This window comes from Letharia lupina (assembly GCF_014066315.1).
Source record: "Letharia lupina isolate WasteWater1 chromosome Unknown contig_14, whole genome shotgun sequence".
NCBI lineage: Eukaryota > Fungi > Ascomycota > Lecanoromycetes > Lecanorales > Parmeliaceae > Letharia > Letharia lupina.
In genome coordinates, this window is record NW_023502983.1 from 1,026,914 (window position 1) to 1,048,729 (window position 21,816).

General features: G+C 51.0%; 8 protein-coding genes across 8 annotated transcripts; 5 read left to right on the plus strand and 3 right to left on the minus strand.

Moving 5' to 3' along the window:
- Positions 1-1,479: 1,479 nt before the first annotated feature.
- Positions 1,480-2,922, minus strand: HO133_002260 (uncharacterized protein; the record flags this gene model as incomplete). Its single annotated transcript, XM_037293187.1, has 2 exons — positions 1,480-1,997; positions 2,043-2,922. 2 exons carry the CDS (start codon positions 2,920-2,922, stop codon positions 1,480-1,482), a joined length of 1,398 nt encoding a protein of 465 aa, XP_037150840.1.
- Positions 2,923-3,468: 546 nt separating this feature from the next.
- On the plus strand, positions 3,469-5,867 carry HO133_002261 (uncharacterized protein; the record flags this gene model as incomplete). Its single annotated transcript, XM_037293188.1, has 11 exons — positions 3,469-3,632; positions 3,681-3,723; positions 3,778-3,860; positions 3,920-4,193; positions 4,251-4,625; positions 4,677-4,700; positions 4,764-4,812; positions 4,878-5,127; positions 5,177-5,393; positions 5,457-5,604; positions 5,665-5,867. 11 exons carry the CDS (start codon positions 3,469-3,471, stop codon positions 5,865-5,867), a joined length of 1,830 nt encoding a protein of 609 aa, XP_037150841.1.
- A 907-nt stretch (positions 5,868-6,774) lies between these two features.
- HO133_002262 (uncharacterized protein) lies at positions 6,775-8,898 on the minus strand (the record flags this gene model as incomplete). The annotated part of the gene is made up of 5 exons (XM_037293189.1): positions 6,775-6,801; positions 6,861-8,498; positions 8,548-8,696; positions 8,761-8,777; positions 8,849-8,898. 5 exons carry the CDS (start codon positions 8,896-8,898, stop codon positions 6,775-6,777), a joined length of 1,881 nt encoding a protein of 626 aa, XP_037150842.1.
- Positions 8,899-9,687: 789 nt separating this feature from the next.
- On the plus strand, positions 9,688-10,798 carry HO133_002263 (uncharacterized protein; the record flags this gene model as incomplete). Its single annotated transcript, XM_037293190.1, has 2 exons — positions 9,688-10,052; positions 10,111-10,798. The coding sequence occupies 2 exons, from the start codon at positions 9,688-9,690 to the stop codon at positions 10,796-10,798; spliced, it is 1,053 nt and encodes a 350-aa protein (XP_037150843.1).
- Positions 10,799-11,255: 457 nt separating this feature from the next.
- HO133_002264 (uncharacterized protein) lies at positions 11,256-11,521 on the plus strand (the record flags this gene model as incomplete). Its single annotated transcript, XM_037293191.1, has 2 exons — positions 11,256-11,378; positions 11,462-11,521. 2 exons carry the CDS (start codon positions 11,256-11,258, stop codon positions 11,519-11,521), a joined length of 183 nt encoding a protein of 60 aa, XP_037150844.1.
- A 365-nt stretch (positions 11,522-11,886) lies between these two features.
- On the plus strand, positions 11,887-15,781 carry HO133_002265 (uncharacterized protein; the record flags this gene model as incomplete). The annotated part of the gene is made up of 2 exons (XM_037293192.1): positions 11,887-13,899; positions 13,946-15,781. The coding sequence occupies 2 exons, from the start codon at positions 11,887-11,889 to the stop codon at positions 15,779-15,781; spliced, it is 3,849 nt and encodes a 1,282-aa protein (XP_037150845.1).
- A 523-nt stretch (positions 15,782-16,304) lies between these two features.
- HO133_002266 (uncharacterized protein) lies at positions 16,305-18,551 on the minus strand (the record flags this gene model as incomplete). The annotated part of the gene is made up of 1 exon (XM_037293193.1): positions 16,305-18,551. One exon carries the CDS (start codon positions 18,549-18,551, stop codon positions 16,305-16,307), a length of 2,247 nt encoding a protein of 748 aa, XP_037150846.1.
- Positions 18,552-18,940: 389 nt separating this feature from the next.
- On the plus strand, positions 18,941-21,503 carry HO133_002267 (uncharacterized protein; the record flags this gene model as incomplete). The annotated part of the gene is made up of 4 exons (XM_037293194.1): positions 18,941-19,170; positions 19,724-19,792; positions 19,847-20,458; positions 20,504-21,503. 4 exons carry the CDS (start codon positions 18,941-18,943, stop codon positions 21,501-21,503), a joined length of 1,911 nt encoding a protein of 636 aa, XP_037150847.1.
- Between the last annotated feature and the right edge of the window lie 313 nt (positions 21,504-21,816).

Here is a 21,816-nt window from a genome sequence, read left to right on the forward strand (position 1 = left end):
GATCGAGGTTGTTGATACATAGCGTCGGGACAAGGAAATTGACTAAAGAGAAAAAAGTACGAGGCATGACAAGGTGTGGAACAGGCACTGAGAAAGTGACGTGCAGTCCGTCTAGGCAGGAACAACGTAGGGTGCTACACTTTGGTACAGAGAAGTAGAGTCGCTTTCTGAGAGAAGAACATCCTGTCCCCGAATGGGTCCATGGACGTGACACAGACAATCTAGCTGTGATATATAATCCACACTCTTCCCAAAGCATCTGCTTTTATCTCGTAGCCTACGACCTGTACGCCGTTACTAGCTAGCACCTCAGAATCCGCTTCTCCATCCAACCCCCACGTTCTGCATCAGCTCCGCTGCTCTATTTCGTTTCAGATACTGCAGATTGACCCCTGCAGCTTGTATCTAAGCTCAGGCGGCGGCCGGAACCGTCGGCTCTGATCGCTGCAAGGCAGTGCCTGATTTTTGGAGGTACGGCGCGAGAGGGATTCGAGAGAAGAGGATGCTGCAAGAGGTGCAGGCTTCAATGGAGGGGCAGGGGCTGCGGCGGATACTGAGGGGCGAGAATGAGGGTTAGTAATTGGAGGGCGGTAGGCAATATCTAGACTGTCAGCAGAAGCATTGGTTATGGAACAAAGGCCGTTGTAGCTTTTGCTAGATTTGCGAGACCCTGTGATAACCTCCTTATGTAGATGCAACATGGTTGGCCATCGTGACTTGAAGGGCGAGGTACTTGCGTCGTGAACGCTTCATTATGGCCGCTCTTCTGGCAGGGTACCTCGCCACCTGAGGTAAGAGTAGGTAGCAAAAGTCATGCATCGAGGGTGAAAATCTTTAATGGAACTGTAGAAGTTCGACAGTTGCCAGACAATAGCGACGATGTTTATGGACTTTTCCTTAGAAACTGTGATTTTACCTGCAAGGGAGAACTTATAGAAGTCATACAGATTAGGCGCAGTGCCAGAAAACTGTGACGATTTTCGCAGATTTTCCCTAAGGACCGTCACTTTACCTGCAATGGAGAATCTGTAGAAATCATACAATTCAGGCGCAGTGCCCCAAGAAAACGACCATTTCATCAAGTTTCCCCTCCCTCTATGCATTTGTTTGTTGCAACTCAAAGCTAATCTATTCCCAATCCGGATTAGCGCATCGTAAATCTTGGCATCGTGCGATTTCCAAATCTTCGCGCCTATTATTTGATCATGTCAATAACGCTTAGGGATAAACACAATCGGGAGACGATCAGAGTCGAGTGTATGATTGAGGATTAGTCTATGGGAAAGGAATCGGTCAGCTTCTGCTGAACCACTTGAAGCATCTGTGAATAGCTTGTCCTGAGGAACCGAGTCCCCTGCATTTCGCAAAGCACGAGCACTGCGCTGCCAATGCCTTCATGAAAGTACCCATCAAGCCTTGATCAGTGTCTTCCGCCCTGGAGATTGGGACGAAAATCAGCATCGCCCATGCAGCTATTCTTTAAGCCGAAGCTTTGCTGCGTTTCGCCAATAATGGAGATTTGAGCTCGACGAGGAGCGTTTCCTGGCGAAGAGTCGTCTCCTTGCCCTTGATCACGCGGTACAAACCAGGCTCCAGGCATATGATGATTTCTGCAATGAATCCATCCTTGTCGGCAACCACCGCGCTGTCCGGCTTCAACTGCCTCCCACTCTTGGAATCGATCATCTTGTGCACTTTGACCAAGTCCGTGGTGACAGGCTTGAATTCGGTTATAGGTGACTCTGGGATCGAAAAGACATAGTTCGAGGTAGATATTCGGATCATGTTCGCGAGCTTCACTGCAGGAAGCAACACTTGGTCGTAGAATGTGGCGTGAGCCTCTCGACTGGAGAATATGAAAGGAAAAGTCTTCCCTAGCTCTTTGAATAGGTGGCTATTGAAGTCTTGGGCTCGCTTTTTGCCGTAGTCGGCACACTCTGTGGTCTTGGCAAGTGCTTTGAGTGTCTCCGAACGCCAGCTAGCGATCGTCACGGAATCTGTTCGTGTCAGCTGGCGCCCAAAGGTAGTCCGGAGCTACATACCTCTTGGCGGCTCAACTTCAGCCATTTTCTGCTCCGCTTTCCACAGCAATTGTGCAGTCTCCTCTGGCAAGCCCCAAAAGTATACCTTCTGCCCAAACACGTTGTCTTGCAAAGAGCGATGGATCAAGTATCTTGCCAGATGTTCGCCTGCGCCCGGATGGAGTCGTAGGAAGGTTGTAGCATATTTGTCCTCTCCGACTAAGAAAATTTGGTCTGGATTGGCCTCTGGACGTGCTTTCTCAAATATTGCAACCTGCGTGTCGATCCAATGAACGATTTGCTGACTGAGGCATTCGAAGCGCTTGACAATGGCGGAGTCGGGGATTTGAGTCACTGTCTGCATCCTGAAAAGATCGTCTTTGCACTTGCATAACTCCACTTGAGAGGCTGTGAAGCAATCTTGCAAGTCCCTATTATTTGCTTTCAAATCGCGGCCAACATGCTTGGAGGTTTTGAGTTTCCGTTTGCAAGCGGCTAGATCCTTTTTCTTGCTCTGCAGCTGGGCTTTGGTGTTTTTCAAAGCTTCCTTAGATGCAGCTAGCTTCTTTTCTGCATCCTCCAGATTGCTCTGACAACTCTGCAACTGTAGTGCGGCATTCGGTAGGTTTTCTTCAACGCTACCTGCTTTGGCTTCAAAGCCCTCGCCCTTGAGTTTTCCGTTTTCGACCGTCTTCTTTTGCCGCTTGCTTGCTGATCTGAGAGCCCTGACCGAGGTGATTTGAAGGTCTGGCGTATCATCAGATTGTTGGCTTTGGCCTTTACCTTCGATAGGAGCTTGATCTGTCATGATAACATCTTCCGACTCATTCTCAGGCATGATAGCTTTCTGAAGTGAAAACACCTCGTTCTCTCCCCCAGACTCTCCATCTCGTTCACGCATCGATGGCAAGAGACTGAAATAAAGCATTTCACCGAGGGTCGACAACTTGCACGACTGATAATCACTGAAGTCTGAAGTTGTCAGTCCTAACCTTTTCAACCTCGTCACACCTTCAAAACATCACTGATCGGCCGACTGATCAATCACTAAGTCTGAAGTGTCAGTCTAGAACTTCTCAACCTCATCACTTCTTCCAAAGATCACTGATCGTGGAGGTATTAAGTTCAAAAGTGATCTGACTCACAATAAGCAACATTGTTAAAGATGGCATCAAAAGAAGAAATCGGTGAGTTATTTCGTTAAAAGGCTCTGAATCTTTTCACAGTGGTAATAAATGGCGAGTTTGGCTTGGCAATAAGTGGAGTCACCTTCGAAAGACCTCACTTTGGATGGAAACTTCCCCCTTCATTTCTCACTCTTATGATCCATCATATCCTACTTACGTCCGCAATTCTATGGTTGCTTTACGGAGACTTCTATACTAATCATTTACGATGGCCAGAGCTCGCCAATTGCGTCACGGTGCCTCGAACCAAGAAGCCTGCGATGCCTAAGACGCCTCCAAAGCCGAAAAAGTCCCAAGAACAGAAGAAGCCTACCACTGCCACAAAGAGCACCGAGTCTCCAACGCCAAAGCCTAAGCGTAAGAGACAAGAGACAAAGAAAGCGACCAAGGAACCTGATCGCAAGATCCTAGTTGCCGTGGATTTGTGAGTGAAACTGCACTGCCAGCCTCCTATATACTGATTATTCAAAAGTGGAACCACTTTCTCTGGTATCGCGTGGGCTCAGACTCGCCAGGTACGCATGAAGGTGTTCACGATCTCACGCCTCCAATTTGCTAATTTAGGACAGCCGGAGGTTCCATCGATAATCATTCAGTGGCCGGATGCCACTTCCGACAGCCTAGAAGGTGTCAGTAGCGACAAGGTTCCAACGTGAGTACCTGTGGCATTGATAGTCCTGAGGGTCGGACTCTTCTGCTTACATTGCGTAGGGAGATCACGTATGATGGCGAAAATTATAGGTGGGGCTTCCAGATCAAAGATCCGGAGCAAAGACATCAGTGGTTTAAATTGGCCCTGGACTCTTCTCAAGCCCGTGATATGGATCTCGCCTCTCAATACACTGATCCCCGGGCTTGTCCGCCACCTTACGACGCCGAAAAGCTCGCGACAGATTTCATGACCGCTCTTCGCCAGCATACCGTACGAGTCCTCCGTCACAATGTCCCGGAAAGTGCATTGCTCTCCACTCCGATCGAATACATCGTATGTACCCAGGGAACCTAAGCAGAATAAGTGGTAGTCCATCGCTGAATTTTGCAGATCACCGTCCCCGCCATGTGGTCTGACATGGCCCAAGCTAAAACTAGAGCTTGTGCAGAGGCCGCTGGCATGGGTGCAGGAGCTGCTCTTCACATAGTCTCCGAACCTGAGGCTGCAGCATTTTTCGCGTTGCCCGCTCTGGACCCACACGGTATCAAGATCGGGGACACTTTCATGATTTGCGATGCCGGTGGAGGAACCGTTGATCTGATTACTTACAAAGTCTCCGGCTTAAAACCAATCCTGAAGCTCGCTGAGGCGAGTCCTGGATCCGGCTCAGCGTGCGGTGCTACGATTCTCAACCGCAGATTCCGAGAGTATCTTGAGGGGAAGCTTGCAAACGAGGATGGATACGACGACGAGGTGTTGGATGAGGTAAGATCCTCCATTTTCGGGTGTCGAGACGATAGACTAAAAGTTTGATAGGCAATGAAACGATTTGAGGGCATCGTATGTGTACAATGATAGATTTCCTCGATTCTGACTGCATGCTGATGTCGGCTTCCATGACAGGTCAAAAGACAGTTCCGTGGAACATTCGGCGAAGAATTCCAGATACCGGGTTTGTAGCCACTGTGCTTCCCAGGCTTTTCGCGGTGACTGACCACGAGTGATATACAGTTCCAGGTCTCGCAGATAACAAGAAGCTGGGCATCCGTAAAAACAAGATGACTCTCTCAGGTATTGACGTTAGGGCCATCTTTGAACCCGTGGTGAAGGAAGTGCTCGCATTGGTAACCGGCCAAATTAAGGCCGCTAGGAGATCTGTCAAAGCTATCGTTTTAGTTGGTGGTTTCGGACAGAATTCGTTTCTGCGAGATGCCATTCGCGAAGAAGTCAAGTCCAGCAACGTGGAAGTCTTGCAATCTCCCTGCAGGTTAGTACCAACCCTACCTAAGATGATACGGTGGGCTCATGCCCAGTAGTTGGACTGCCGTCGTTCGAGGGGCTCTGATGATGGGGCTGGCATCAACCTCCCCTGCTTTTGCAACGGTTGCAATCAGTGGGCGGTCTGCCCGAAAATACTATGGTACCAACTGCGGCCTGCAGTATCTCGACCTGGAACACGGCAATGCAAGGAAAATTTGGGATGCATGTTCGGGTTTCTACCGGACCTACATGATGGACTGGTTCATCGAAAAGGTATCTTTCCACAACAGCCATGCTAATCTAAGGTATCTGAACCCAACTGACACACGACGATAGGGCAGTCTCGTCAAAGAAGACAGACCCGTACGACTGAGCTATCAGCGAAAGAAATTAGTGTCCCGTGGATCCCTCACAACGATTTCGACAACCATCTACTGTTCCAGCGATCCACAGAACTCGGGCGCGCCCAAGTACGTCGAGGACGGTAAGACCCAGGATCCCCAAAACCCATCCGAACAGACCGATCCACTAACCCAGCCCGCAGAAAGCGTGACCCCGCTCGTCAAAGTCGAAGCGGACCTGAGCCGCCTCCCCGCCCACCAGATCCCCCGGAAAAGGGGCGCCGACGGCAAGATGTACTACCACGTCGACTACGCCATCCAGGTCACGTACATGTCGGCTTACACCTCCTACGAGCTCATCTGCGGCGGCGTGAACTACGGGCGCGTCACTTCCGAGTATGTCTGAGGCCCGGTATCTATCCATCAATCAGCTCATCGGCCGATGGGGCCATTTTTTACCCAGACTCGACGCGTCAGGGTTCCGGCGGCTTTCATGATCCCAACGTCCGCGTTGTGGCAGCGGCACGTTGGGGCCTCGTGCCGCAAATACGGCTTTACAGCGCAAGGCCTTTCCCCCCATTTCTCATTCCCGTCTGCACGAGAAGAAGAAGAAGAAGAGGCGGTGGACTTTTCGTTGGTTCAGACGGTTCTATCAGGGTTTCTTATAGACGGGTTTGTGGCTACGGTCTCGGATGAGAATGGCATCATCTACAACGCTATGCCTCTCAACAGTGCTAATGCTTCGGATGTGCGATATGTCACATACAGGCTTTGCCTCTCACTATGCTTGAATTTTCATGACTTTGCTATAAAAATCCGGATCAAGTGGAATCGATGGTGATCAGATCTCCACATCCTTCCTGATTTATATACTGAAGCGCCAAACGGAACGCCGATGCTAAAGGTAGGGCTAAGATATCCATTCAGCCTTTGCTCACAAAGAGGCTCATCACGATATACTCTCTCCTTCCATCACAGGTTGAAGACATCGTCGCCAAGAAGCGGAGGTTGAGGTGGTGTGTACTGGTATTGATGAGGATAGCTCAGGTGGCATTTCTCCTCCGTTCCTCTCATCGACGGGGAAAAGTGTCCTCGCGCCGCAGCATGTGCGGCTTTGGGGTCCTGACGACCCGGCGTTGGGCTCCCTCAAAGTCGACATCTCCCCTAGATACCCCGAGAATAGGACTTCAGCTGATGGACTAGTCCCCGCAAGCCTCTCAGAGACCACAGCATTGTTTTCCAATGCATCAGAACGTCCGATGTGTATCCGGCTCTTACTAAAGTTGAGGAGTCATTCCGTGATGCTCCATTCTTCAATGCCGAAAGTTGATGATCGCAACCTGTTTGCGATCGTCAGCCGGGTCTGCGCAGCCTCCAGACGAATATGGTGGGTGCCTACCTTATTGCCAATCCCCAATGCCAACTTTCCACTTTCGGCGTCCCAGCTCAAAGAGCTGTTTGCATCGCCTCCAAAGTCATCCTCCTCTTCGCTAGCTCCATTCCCATTGGTAAGCATACCATTGGGAAATTTGCCCAGCACACCTTTCCAGGTTGCCTTCGGCAACCCTCCAGCTTCTGCATTCCAGATCAGCACTCTATTCCAATTGGCTGCTGCGACCAGGTAACCGTCTGGAGTAAACGACATAGCTATTGCGGGTGCCGCGTGGCCTAGTGAGAGGGTGTGCACCAGATCGAAGGGTCGCTTGGCGTCCCATACTTTGATGGATCCGTCCAGCGAGGAGGTGGCAAGGAGGCGGGGAGCGCTGGCTGGGTAAGCGGAGAGGTTGGTGACAGGTTGATAGGCGAGAGCTGTGATTTCGGATTCATGTGCGGTGATGGTATGGAGGGTATCCGATGGGTCGATGAGGCCAAGGACCGGTGTATCTTCAGCAGCGAGGGCGGTAGTGTGGGTGCGGGAATCGTAGCGTATGTGAAACCAATCGTGTTGGGCTGTTGGCTCGGAGCGAGTGTTCAGTGCGATGATGCGTTGGTCTTCGAGGAGAGATGAGGCGATGATATTATTGCCGCAGATGGTGATTTGGTGATTCGATGTCCAAGCGGCATCGGTGATGACGCTGGGGAGTTGGTAGGGAGGCATAGATTGCGACGAGTCGACGTCCCAGAGCGCCAAAGATGAAGTGGCATCACCGGAAGAGGTGATTCCTAGCAGTTGTTTGCCGGAAGGCGACCAGCGCAATCTGAGGACCAAGTCTTGGACAGCTGGTAGCTCGTCCAGTGCCTTTCCAGCCTTTGACCAAAGACTTACTGCGCCGACCCAGACGGAATTGTCATCGCGAGTAGCGACGGCGAGTATTTCGCCCGTCGGATCCCATGCCATAGTAGAGACGAAGGAGCGGTGGGATGAATCGAACAGGTCGACATATGATTGGTGGTTAGGACTATCGTCAAAAGCTGCCGATCTTGAAATGTACCAAAGACGGCATAGCGCCTCTCCACTAGTTGCAAGGATAGTTGGATCTTTCGGGTTCCATGCAGTATGCATCACGTGGCTTGTTTCAGATACTGTCAGAATGCTCGTTTGCGGTCCGAGTTCTGCAACTTTGTCGCTTTGAACGCCTCTGCTTTCGCCGTTGGTGAGCGTCTGTACTAATGGTGCATTGTCCGAGGCGGGGCTGCCAGGCGCATCGGCATCTTCATCCATGTCCATGTCCATGTCTATGCCATTGGCCGTTGGACCATCTTCTGCGGGGGAGTAATTAGTCGGCGATACCGGTACCGGTGCTTCACTCTGATAATGATAGCCATTTTGGTCGGTTTGCATGCTGTCGCCGTCTCCTCGATCGCCATTGGTGGATATGTCACCATTACTGCGTCGACTCCGTTTTGCTGCTGGTGCCGGTGGGGGTAGATCCAAGGATAGTCCATTAGTATTAGAATCCCGGCCATGTTTTCGTGCGCTTGAGGATCTTGCCCTCTCGTCTTCAATCTGCTCTTGTTGCGCTATAGATGATGCCCGACCGGCTTCAGTACCGAAAAATAGTAGGGTAGCCGCCGACGAAGATTTCCGACCCCCGGGCTAAATAATCTGAGAACATGCGGTTATTTGACTGCGCAATATGACTTACCTGGTCTAATGATTGCTCGATTTGATGGTACTGGAGACCTTTTTGTACTAATGATACCAAGGCGTGGGTTTTGATATGTTGTGCGAACGGAAGGGTCTGGGGATCTAAGAGCCAGTCACGCTGCAGCTTGACAGCCGCATCACCGTGGCCTGAAAACACAGGATATCAGTATCTACAGGACCTTGGTGGAAGAAGATTCGGCAATCGTATTACCTGACTCCTGCAGATATCTTTCGGGGATGATAGAGTTAGCGAATCGTTTGGGTTTTGAATTTGATCCAGCATCGAATGGACGACGTACCTCCAAATTAGATAATTCACATGGTCCGAGGTTAATGTGCCGGCAGCCATATCGATGGGGGGATGTGTCGCATGCGCCTACATGAGGCGAGAGATGATGATAATTAATTGTGCGTGAGAATATAATGGATGAAACACCTTGTTGGGGTGGGAGGTAAGGTATGAGTGTATGACCGAGGATTTGGTTTCGATTTGCCAGAGCACCACCTGGAAGCTAGCGTTCGGCAGGCGAGGCGTCAAGCTTCCACTAAATTAGTGCTCCCGAAGAGCAGATCTCGAACTCCCAGGGGCCTAAGGTACTCGTAAGGTAAGTACGGTACGGTAAAGTAAGGTAGAGATGGTTGTACTGTAGTTTCACGGCGCTGTCGGCAACAATAATAATACCTCCTAATAATAATAATAATAACAACTATAATATCTGCAACGGTCTGCAGGCACGTGCTAGCAATCCACACTCCGGCATCTGGCTGGCAGAAATGTAAAGGGTGAAATTGAAAGAGACAAGATGGGGTTCATCCCACGCTGACCCCAAGCGCAGATGCACTATTGCGAAGTGGCTTGAGGGGAAAAGCGCGACTTGGGTCTGTCTTCATTGGCTTTGGAATTGTTTTGGGTCAAAGCTAGCCGTACGCTAGTGATCCTTGTAACGGCGTCAAAATTCCTCACAGGCTCACAAGTCACAGTCACAGCGGAAGGGGGAGAACGAGTGAACCAATACGAAGATCATCATCCTCTTTAATTAAATGACACTTTGCAGCAATACGAAGCGTATGCATTAAATTATTTATTATTTTTTCTTTCGATTATTGCCTTGATACCTACGGTAGACTACCATGCACAATGCAAATGCGTATCAATATACCACCCTTGACCCGCGTCCTTCTCGGTCTCCTCCTTGCCATCTCAACCACTCATCAAATCACACGCTACCTATTTGGAGGTCTTGACCCCGAACTCCTCGCCCTCATTCCCCAGTGGTCACTCTTTTACCCATGGGTCTATTTTACAGCGACCTTCGCCGAGCAAAATGTCCTTACATTGCTCATCGCCGGTGCAACCATCCTGTATGGCGGCAAATACCTGGAACGTGCGTGGGGGTCAACCGAGTTTGGAAAGTTCGTGCTGTTGGTGACTGTGCTGCCAAACTTCATTGCAACGTTGGTGTATGTGCTCTGGTTCGCCATCACGCGTGATGACTCAAGAGCGTACGTGTTCCCTCTACTCCGTCCCCTTAACCATCAAGCTCATATCCTCTCGCCCCAGCTTGGCTTTCATTCAAGGTTCCGTTGCCCTTCAAGGCGCCTTCCTCGTCGCCTTTAAGCAGCTCGTCCCCGAGCATACGGTCACAATACTCAAAGGCATCATCAAAATACGAGTCAAACATTTCCCTGCCATCTTCCTTACCGCGAATACAATCGCTGGGCTGGTAATTGGAACAGACACAGCGCTTGTGTTGGGCTGGGCCGGCTTCTTTACAAGCTGGACATACCTTCGGTTCCATAAAAAGGAGGCCGAGCTCTCCGGAGCCAGCACAGGAGGACCCACAATAAAAGGAGATGCATCCGAAACTTTCGCTTTCGCTTACTTCTGGCCTGATGTCGTCCAACCCCCCATAGCGGCTGTTGCAGATGGCCTTTACAATGCTTTGGTGACTATACGCGTCATAACACCTTTCTCTGCAGAGGAAGTCGAGACGAGCAATGAGCAGGCTACCGCAAGAGGTGAAGGCGGCTTACCAAGCCTGCTCAATCAAGGAGGCAGAAGAGGTGGTGGCGGAAAGAGAGAAGAAGCAGAGCGGAGGAGAGCATTGGCTCTGAAGGCTTTGGACCAAAGACTGCAGGCTGCGACAGCGAGCAAGCAACAGCCAGCGGCTGCTCCGCCGCCAGCACCGATTGGCCAAGAGGTACCAACATCGAGTACCGAGCCACCACCTGAAAGCGAGCAACCTTGATTGCTTTTGTTGTCTACTTAGCCAGCCAATGGTCTTCCGCTTTTCTAAACGTCGAACTCGCCCAACGATTACTGTATATACAAGAGGATCAAGATACCCGATTACATATTGTTCGCTCTTTTGTACCTGATACTGCAATTTACCGGAGTTTGGCTGCCTTTTGGAATGTCCTCTCCGCCTTTGGTCGTTGTCTTGTAGGTTGTTGGAGCAAAACCGCCGCCACGTTCGTTAGGGTCCTCCGCAAAGGCACAGCTGAAGGAATTACGTATTCAGGCTGGTTGGCACGCCTGATCAGGACGATAGAACGAACATGTTGAACTCGAAATGTTCTATAAGAACCTCTCGACCAACCGCACCCATGTGCGGTTTTCGATACAGTCTGAAGCCTTCAAGCCTTCAAGCCTTCAAGCCTACCGGTCACCATCTCATCCAGCAGCTCCATTTATTTGCCCGTATCATGTCCGACATGTCCAATACCGGATCATCCGAGAACAGCGCCCAAACAAGATTCGCAGCTGCTGCCAAAAAAAAGTGCCTGGCCAGCATTGTGAGCTTTGCCGGAGGCGACCTATGCAGTCAGGTACCTTCCTCAAGCGAACCACACTCAAGAACGCGACTTAGATGCTCACCGTTGGGAGCTAAGCGATGACTGCGCGTATACAGGTGGCGATCAGTCGCACGAGATGTCCGGTAGAGGCTGGTTGCATCGGAGAGAGCGAATAAGGCGGGCGTTTGAGCGGACATACTCCTAGCATTATGTGTACGGTTTTCAGAAATGATCAGAAGTCAGGTCTGACTCAAGATCAAAGGAGAACGGTATATAATACATAGAAACAAATCCTCTCGATCTAGATCACACATATGATTGCATTTACCATGGATCGTTTCGACGAAATACCTGCCAGTTATTCCATCATGTAGATACCTACTAGCTCGTTAGCCAAGATTGATACAACGCTAAGCCCTATGAGCGGGAGCTAACATCTAGCCTACGCCCTAACACTATCGATAAATCCTGGCCTCGCAAATCGCAAAATGAAACAAAAATATGGAGTGCATTTCTACCTGCCCATGAGACCTCATCCAGAATGTCTTTGACCGAGAAGCTCGAAAAAATCAGGTCGCCCAAATTGCAGAATCAGCGAGAGGTTGGCCAGGGCCCAATTCCCAGACCCTTCCAACCCCCCACTGACCGCAAGCAGACCTCCGTTGTACTCTCCGCAGTCGAAGACACCCTCAAGGACCAGAAGTATGGCTCAACCCCCACAGCATACTTTGCTGCCCTGCTCGCATTGCTCAGTCAATCAGTTTCCCCGTCGAATGGCATTGTCAACAAAGAGCTCGCGACATCAGTCGTCTACCTCCTCGACATCATAGCGCCCCACGTACCTGCGCCTCTCCTCCGATCGAAGTTCTCTCAGATACTTACGAGTATTGCTCCTGTATTGACTCATAATGAGATTGAAGCGCCTTTGATAAGGTCATCGGTAGGATGTCTGGAATCGCTGCTGGTCGCGCAGGACAATGCAGCGTGGGCGCTTCCGCAGACCCAGGTCAGCCCACGGAGAGCTATCGCAGGCTTATTGGTCCTCGCGTCAGAGCACAGACCGAAGGTCAGAAAGCGTGCGCAGGACGCGGTCATGCATGTCTTGAAGAACCCCCCTCCAAGCCCTTCACTGGATCATCCAGCCGCGGATATGTGCGCCGAGACAGCTTTGCGAAATGTCAGTGATATGGCTGCAAGTGGGAAAAAGAAGGGAAAGGGTCACAGGCAGGAGGAACATCAGCCAGGTCTCATGCATGCGCTGCAGCTGGTCAAGACAATAGCTTCCGCTTCTGGAGGCTGGCCAAGTAAGAAGATTGAGCCACTCTGTGAAGTCCTCATGAACATCTCGCGGTCAAACAATGAGTACCTCACAATGTCTGCTTTTGAAATATTTGAAGTCATATTTGCAGGGATGGCCGACGAAATATCTTCTGCAAAGCTACCAAAGCTGATGGAAGCTATCTCCGAGCTGCGGCCTTCACAGAACGATTCGCAACTGCTGCCTCCGTGGATCGCCGTCATGTCGAGAGGCTATGATGTCTCGGCGCAAGTCAGCCCGGATGAGACTTTCCAAAAGTTGCCTGAGCTCTTCGAGACGATTTCCGGATTCCTTGCTTCCTCGTCACACAACATCCGCGTATCTGCTTCAGAATGTCTAATTTCATTTTCGGTCAACTGTGTACCTGACACAGCAATCCTAGAGCCTTCCATATACGACGAAAAAGTACTTGAAAAGCTAGCGAAAGCAGCAACTGCACTTTTGAGTGTGAAATATCAATCTGCATGGATGGAAATTTTCACCGTGTTGTCGGCTCTCTTCTCGGCGTTCAGATGGAGATCAGTTGGTCTTCTAAATGACATAGTAAAGACCGTTGGGGAGCTACGAGGTAACGACTCGTTCAATGGCAAAAAAGAAGCGGACGTTGTCCTTGGCAACGCCATCGAAGCCATGGGACCAGACTCTGTCCTCCAGATTCTACCGCTGAACCTGGCGAAGCCAAAAGCAGGTCAACCAGGAAGAGCGTGGCTGTTGCCCATCTTGCGAGACCGTGTCCAGAACACCAATCTCACTCATTTCAGATCCGAGTTTGTACCTCTGAGCAAAACGATGATTCAAAGAGTGAAAGACAATGGGAACTCCGAAAAAACAATGGAAATCAAGATATTCGAGACTCTGGTGCAGCAGATTTGGGCGCTCTTGCCGGGCTATTGCAATCTACCACTAGATCTGAGCACAGCTTTTGATCAGAGCTTTGCCGAGATGTTGGCTACTTTGCTCTACGAGCAGACGGAGCTTCGGGTAGACGTTTGCAAAGCTCTCCAGATGCTGGTGGAATCGAATCAAGAGATTGCCAATATGGAAGCTTCTGACCAGGAATCACTCCTCAAGAAGCGGGCTACGAAGGTTAATGCGCAGAAGGACCTCAGTCATCTGTCGTCATTTTCTGGAAATCTGCTAGCAGTACTAGTTAATGTTTATGAAAAGACATTGCCGCAGTACAGGGGTTATATTCTGCAGTGCATCAATGCTTACTTGAGTATCACTCCCGAGAAGGTATGATACTTGAACGCTGCTGAGTTTCATCGCTAAAACTTCCTAGGAGCTACTCGAGACTTTCCAGGGAGTCATAAGGATGCTTAAAGACGCCCTCGCCCTTGCAGAATCCACTTCTCAAACTCAAGCCGACAAGCAAAAGCAAAAGCAAACCTCGGCCGATAAGATGCCGCCAACAAGCCATACCCTCATGGATCTGATCATAACACTCTCAATATACCTCCCGCGCCCTACCTTCCCCACGCTTTTCTCCCTCGCCGCCCTCATTCTCCCACAGTCGTCCGACCCCCAACTCCAAAAGAAGGCCTATAAGCTCCTGCCCCGTCTCGCCACCTCTCTAACAGGCACCCTCGCCCTCCAAGATCGCAACGTAGAACTCCAATCTCTCCTCCTTACCACCGCCTCTACCGTCTCCGCCCCAGCCCGCCGCGATCGTCTCGCTGCGATTTCAGTCGTCGTCGAGCACCTCCCACCGACATCCCTCCACTTCATTCCCTCTATCCTCTCCGAAGTGGTTATCTCGGCCAAAGAAGTCAACGAAAAAGCCCGTACAGCTGCATTCGACCTCCTTGTTCTCATGGCTCGCAAGATGTCTCAAGGCGGACAAATCAATCAATCGCAGATCCCACACATGGCGGCGGACGCACCCATTGCACAAGCCAGTCTGGAGGAGTTTTTCACCATGGTATCCGCCGGACTTGTGGGCTCAACGCCGCATATGGTCTCTGCCAGCATAACGGCCCTGACGCGAATCCTGTACGAGTTCGCTTCGCAGCTTCCTCACGCGGTCATCGAAGATCTAGTCCAAACAATGGATTTATTCCTCACCTCCACGAATCGTGAAATTGTACGTTCCGTTCTCGGCTTTGTCAAGGTTGCTATAATCTCCCTCCCCGAAGACATTGTGAAACCAAAGCTCGACACACTGGTGCCAGGCCTCATGTCATGGTCGAGAGAGCATAAAGCGCAATTCAGAGCGAAAGTGAAGCATATACTCGAGCGCGCTATCCGGCGATTTGGCTTTGATGCCATTGAGAAACAGTGTCCAGAAGACGACAAAAAGCTTATAAACAATATCCGGAAGACCAAGGAACGGCGTAAGCGGCACAAGGCAGCTGACGGCGCTGAAGCTGCTACCGATGAGCCAGCCAAACGGAAGAACAGGTTTGAGAGCGAGTATGATGAAGCGCTTTACGGTAGCGAATCCTCCTCCGACTCTGGCCATGGTTCCGACGATGAGCGCGGGGCGGAGTCCAATGGCAGAGGAGGGAGAGGGCAAACATACATTACCGAAGACGCCGACGAACCCCTCGATCTCCTCGACCGCAAATCCCTCGCCAACATTTCGAGTCGGAAACCAACGGCTACGAAACAAGCGCCAGGCAAACAGCGAAAGAACAGGACCGACCTCGACGGCATTGCTTTCAAAAATGACGGAGACGCTAATGATGATGATGATCCAATGGCCCTGGATCCCAACGGCCCGGATGTGGGCGACGAAATGACCCTTGAAGGCGGCATCAACGCTTATGTCGACGCCATACGTGGCCGGGACGCCGTGCAGCGAAGGAGAGGCGGGAGGCTGAAGTTTAGCAACAAGCGCGAGAAATCCAACGGTAACGGAGACTCCATGGACGTTGATGATGATGGGGATGATGGCAGGGCAGTGAAGAAGGTGAATGGCGGTGGAGGGGGGAGGAAGGAGGTTCGGTTCGCTGATGCCAGAGGAGGGAAAGATCAGGGTAGTAGAAGTGGACGGGTGAGCGGTAGAGGTGGTCTGAGGGGAAGAGGAGGAAGCATCGGGAGTAAAGTGCAGAGGAGGGGATTGGGCGAGGCGAAGGTCAGGGGTGGGAGGGTTATGAAGGGAGGCGGGAGACGTTGAATCGTGGGTTAGAGGCAGAGTGCGTAGTGCATACTGAGCCAGCGAAATTGATTTGTCAACACGCATGACAGGGATGGGTGTATATGAATAAAGACATCGTCGTTTTACGTCAACGTCTGAAAGATTACTGCCCTTCACATCTGTCGTGGTGTGGTGTTTACACCGTGTCTTGACTCTCTTCCCGCATCCACACTCGCCTTACCTCGAATTGGCTCTCTACCCTTCGAGGGAGTGCTGCATCGGGTTCACGCCGCCCTTCTCGTCCCATCGAATCCACCAACGAGCCAGCGCGCGTGTGCAAAGCTAGGCCGTAGCCAAGAGGTAGCTTCTGAAGCCACAGCCAAGTCCAAGATCCCGCCAGTTCGATTCGGTACCGCGAAGTGGCTGCAACATGGCCGCCTGCCCGGTTGTTCCGATTGCAATCATGTCTGCTGACTATTCTCTTCTGCAAACCCACCACCGGTCCGGCCTTCTTGTTGCAGTAGATTTATTCGGTCCGTCTCTTTGGCCAAATCGCCCTTTCTCATTTGACCTTACTCATGATGGTCTCGGGTCCTCGTTCCACATACACCTCGCTCGCTTTCGCTTTCACACTGCTCAGCATGCTCCTATCATAGTCATCTCTGGCTCTGAGTGCGCTCTCGACCCAACTCAGCTGCACGTCCCAGTACTCTCTCTTGAACGCCTCATAGACGGTCGCCACGGCAGTCTTGTCAGACTCGAGCATGCGGACGAGATAGTCGACTACGCGCCATTTTCGCTTGATAGTTGCAAACTCTGGGTATTTGCCGAAGAAATCGAAGGAGGTAAGTACGTCGTCCTTGAATTTATCGGTAAATGGTTCCCCGCGGCGGAATTTGGCGCCCTTGTTTCGAACGGAGGAGAGATAGCGCACGAGGAGCTCGTCTGCCAGTTCCTCAACGAAGACGTCAAGAAGAGAGCTGTGCAGCACGCCTTGGTAGTCATTTACATAATCCTCGAAAGTTGTAATGATACGTTTCATGCCGTATTCTGTATACCACTTCGCGGTGAAGAATTCCGGTAGCACGGAGCGGAAGTCAATGATGAAGATTAGGGAGACGAATGTGGTGATGCAGTGGGTACCTAGGTCTACGAAACCATCGCGTATGTTTTCGAGTTCAGCGTTAGCTTGAGCAATGTATTTGGGTGAGACCAGGGGCTCAAAATCGCGCTGGAAGCGGCTTAGGTATCCCATTTGGCCGGCTTCAGCGTTGTCGTCGATGCAGGCGATCTGGTCGTTGGCAATCGCAACCAGCCAGTCTTGGAGGACTTGGAGACCATCTTGTTCGGCGGTAGGCGTCTTGTATTTAGCAGACTGGTCGTCGACCATCTTCTGCCAGAGATTTTGCCGTGTTTTGAGAGCGGTGAACATGGCGTCGATGACCCCTTCGGCCACGTCTGTGCGGCCTGAATTGCCAGCGACAAGGAGTTGCTCGCGAAGCATGCGCCACATGTCTCCTAGGGTCTTGGTGCGGAAGTAGCCATGCTCGTCGTTGTCCAAAGAGCCCTCCTTGCGCTCTGCGAAGGATTTTCTGTCGGTGGTGAGCATCCGATCCATCCATTCGTCCACGGACTTCACGATCAGTTCTCGGTAGTCTCGAATCAGCTCGATCTCTCTATTGTCGAGGACCGGAAGCTGTAATTCCTCTTGACTCCACCCGAGCTTGTTCATCTTCCCATAGTATTTCTCGGTCCACTCGATGATTGCCAGCATATGTGGAGGGGCTAGGTTGGGGTCGTCAATCCGCCGGATGAGCCAGTTGTGCATTAAGCTGTGGTATATATCCGTGTATGTCTTGTATATCTTCCATTTCTTGGGCATCAGTTCTGTCATGCCTTGCTCGACGGCCACAAGGTCATTGAAGAACCACGCCATGATCTTGGACAGTTTGTCTGGATCTTCGAAAAACTTTTCCTCTGCCGAATCGAAATTCTGTTGTGCGGAGAGCTCAATGGCTTTCATGAACTTCTCCTTGTAACCCCGTATTTGTCTGGCGCTGGTGTTCATGGACTTGAACCTGGACGCAAGGTCTTTGTAATCTCGTTGAGCGTCTTGCAATGCCTGGACCTTCTTGTCACTTTTTTCCTCCTCTTCGATGATGACCGCCAAGCGCACTATCATGCTTTTGTTGTCCGTTTGTACTAAAGGTATCAGGTTCATGCAAGCCTGGCCGATGTGCTCATCGAACCAATTCACTACATCTTCCAATCTCTCGAAATGATTCTGGAGTGTATTCTCTAGAGACGCATCCGAAGCTCTTTTGATCTGGTCCATAGCATCATCCCGGATGTCTCGTAACTGCGTAAGCCCGTAGTGTACGTTGAGAATATTGGGCTGGTTCTCCAGGTCCTGGTCGTCTTCACTCAGAAGCCTGGCCAATTCATCTAGCCTGCTATCGAAAGACTCAATATTGGCCTTCATTGTCTCGACCTGGGTGAAGTTCCTGTGCACCTGGGAAACCAAATTGATATTAGGGAAATCCCGGATCATATTCTGCGACTCCGCGCATAGCTTGTCGATCTTCATGAGCTCCTCCTTGATCTGATTGACTGTTCTCTGTCCATCCCCAATCGAGTTCATGCCAGACTGTGTGATCTCCAATTGCTCCTTGAGCCCAACCTTGAGCTGTCCGTCTACCGCGGCTTTCTTGCGAATAAACTCGGACTTTAGAAAGGGTATCTTATCGAGGTCTTCAGGGTGCCGTAACAGCTCTGCAAGCTGTACGGTCACCCCTTCATTATCGGCCATTTGGCCTGCTCTCAATCGCGCAATCCGGGCATGGCCAGCATGCTTGATCCAGATCGCAAAACCGAGGTGGCTATCGTGGCTATTTACTACCTCAGACGTCCCGAGCCTCGCTAAGCCCCTTCGGCTCCTAGTGGGCTAAGCGCAGATTCCCTTTCCGCGCCAGACTCAGATTTGTGACGTTTGGGGACTGCAGAATCCCATCTTTACAACTACCTATTTATCGATCAGCCAATTAACCACAGGTTTCGTCGATTAGAATCTAATAGTAGGTATTTCCTACAGTCGTTTGTCTTCGTCCTAACGCCCAAGCATACGCGACAGATTGAACCAAACGAATCGCCCGAGCCCACCACTTCTCTCCACGCAAATACTGCCACCTGCTCGAGGCAATGCCCTTCTTCAAGATCACGCTCATACGTTCATCCATTGGGCTGCCTAAGAAGACACAGGGCGTTCTTAACGCCTTGGGTCTGCGAAAGCGAATGGCCACTGTCTTCAAGCCCGTCAATCCCTCCACCGCAGGTCAGATCATGAGGATCAAAGAGCTAGTTGCCGTATCAGAGGTCGAGGAGGCGTTGACAAATGCAGAGATGCGGGAAAGGAGGAGACCGGATCCTGGGTACTACATTGAGAAGCCAGTAGCGGGTTGATAGAACAGGTGATTGATGGACTTCTGGACGAATTCATGCAGCTGGCACCTTGAGTATTGGACCAGCAAGTGTGGAGCTGCCTCGAGCCGAGAATCCTTGATCTTCAGGGTAAGCCTACAGTCTTACAAAGGACGCGATCGCCGAGTTGTCGTTGGCTATGGGACGCGAAGAGCCGGATGTTCCCAAAAAGTCCATCAGGTCGCTGGCAATGACGCCTTGCCTCTTCCACTTTAGGACGCTTTGGACAATGGAAAGATGCTGCTTAGGCATGACTTGAACTATGGGAATCAGCAAGGCGTACGGCAAGCATGTACAGCGATAGTAGTTATTCAACTTTTCTCCCGTCCGATGATGCCAAGCCTGTTAAATCCGAGGCCCTCGGCAATAAACTTCTCAAGCCTAGAACTTCTTGATGTCTGATGATCTCAATGTGCTTTATTTTCCTTGGTCGCTAACCTTCATTATCCCGCCGGTTACTGACTACCATCTATAAATGATGGGAAGCTCTCGTATGCCTGTAAGTCTTCGGACGTCGCTACCGTCTACAAAGAACACCCCGAGAGGCAATTATCTCAATATAGGCACTGAGATGTAGAAGCTCTCTATACGCGTTGTGCACCACACTGGTACTGATACTGAATACAGTCTCCGTAACCTGATCTTCTTCTCTTTTCTCTTACGATGGACAAGAAAAGGTGTCTTGCAGCTCAAAGGCCGCGGGCTCTTCGGGACAGTGGCGGAGGCGTACATCTCGATACGACGGACGCTTTACGGCATATTCCTAAAAAGTCCTGGCGTACGTAGCCAAGTACAAAAGCAAGTCACTGAAGCAATTACCAAACTCGAAGGAAAGCTAGTCCCTCAAGGGCCTGGCATAAGTCGATACCTCACGCTACCGAAGGAAGGATGGACCGAGCAGCAAGTGAGGGCAGAGTTGGAAATACTTGGTGGTATGGAGCATACACGCTGGGAGGATGGCCTTGTTAGCGGAGCGGTTTACCATGGCGGGAACGAATTGATCAAGCTACAATCAGAGGCCTTTGAAAAGTTCAGCGTTGCAAATCCGATACATCCAGACGTCTTTCCAGGAGTTCGAAAGATGGAGGCGGAGATTGTCGCTATGGTCCTTGCCATGTTCAATGCACCAGCTGGAGGAGCTGGAGTTACTACGAGTGGTGGCACGGAGTCAATATTAATGGCGTGCTTGAGCGCTAGGCAGAAGGCGCGCGCAGAACGTGGCGTCACTGAGCCTGAAATGTGTGTGCAGCTATGGACTGTGAAGGGCTTTGCTGACTAGTACAGGGTAATACCAGATACTGCTCACGCAGCGTTTCGCAAAGCTGGCGCTTACTTCGGTATCAAGGTTCACCTGGTAGCCTGTCCGGCACCAACATACAGTGTACACATACCCAGTGTTTCTCGTCTAATCAACAGCAATACCATACTTCTCGTTGGGTCTGCCCCAAACTTCCCTCACGGCATCGTTGACGACATCACATCTCTATCCCGCCTCGCTCTCCGCAAGAAAGGATCTCTGCCTCTTCATGTCGACTGCTGTCTCGGCTCCTTCCTAGTCCCTTTTCTCGCACGCGCGGGTTTCCCGACTGTCCCGTTTGACTTCACCCTGAAAGGCGTCACAAGCATCTCCTGCGACACCCACAAATACGGCTTTGCGCCCAAAGGAAATTCTGTCCTTCTTTACCGGACATCGGCGCTCCGCACGTACCAGTACTTCGTCTCCGCCGACTGGTCTGGAGGCGTGTACGCCTCACCGAGCATTGCAGGCTCACGTCCGGGTGCTCTCATTGCCACCTGTTGGGCTAGCCTAATGTCTCAAGGCGAAAGCGGCTACATCGATAGTTGCCATAAAATAGTTGGCGCTGCTAAGAAAATTGAATCAACCATCCGAGAGCACCCCTCTCTGCGGGACGATCTCACTGTCATGGGAAAGCCGCTCGTCAGCGTTGTCGCTTTCACGTCGAGAACTCTCAACGTGTACGATCTTGCCGATGCTATGTCGAGTAAAGGATGGCATCTAAATGCCTTACAAAGGCCACCAGCCATTCATGTTGCTGTAACATTACCAGTTGTCGCTGCCGTGGACAAACTTATTGGAGACCTCGTGGCAGTGGTAGAAGAGGAGAAGGAAAAGGAGAGGGTAAGAATTGTGGAAGGCAAGGGAGCAAAGGGCGGAGCGAAAGGCGATGCGGCGGCGTTGTACGGTGTCGCCGGGAGTCTCCCGAACCCGAGTGTGGTCAACAGTCTGGCTGAGGGTTTCTTGGACACGCTGTATAAAGCCTGAGGATGCTTCTGACGGAGCATGGGCAAGGGACAAGGGGCAAGGGGGGATCATTGGAGGCAAGCAGCATATGCATAGCGTCTAGGAAGGCATGATAGCAATGGTATCGATTATCAAAGGCATATTTGTACGACAGGGCAAATGCCATTTGGCGTAAAGCAGGCGTGGGAACTGAAGTCAAATAATATGTATAAATGTTTGAGATGGTGTTTTTAAAACTGCATTGATCCAATTCCTCCGCTAAAATTTTGACCTCTCTATGACGTAGTCACAAGCTCGCATTAGCGCTGCTGGGAGGAGCTATGCTGTTGCCATC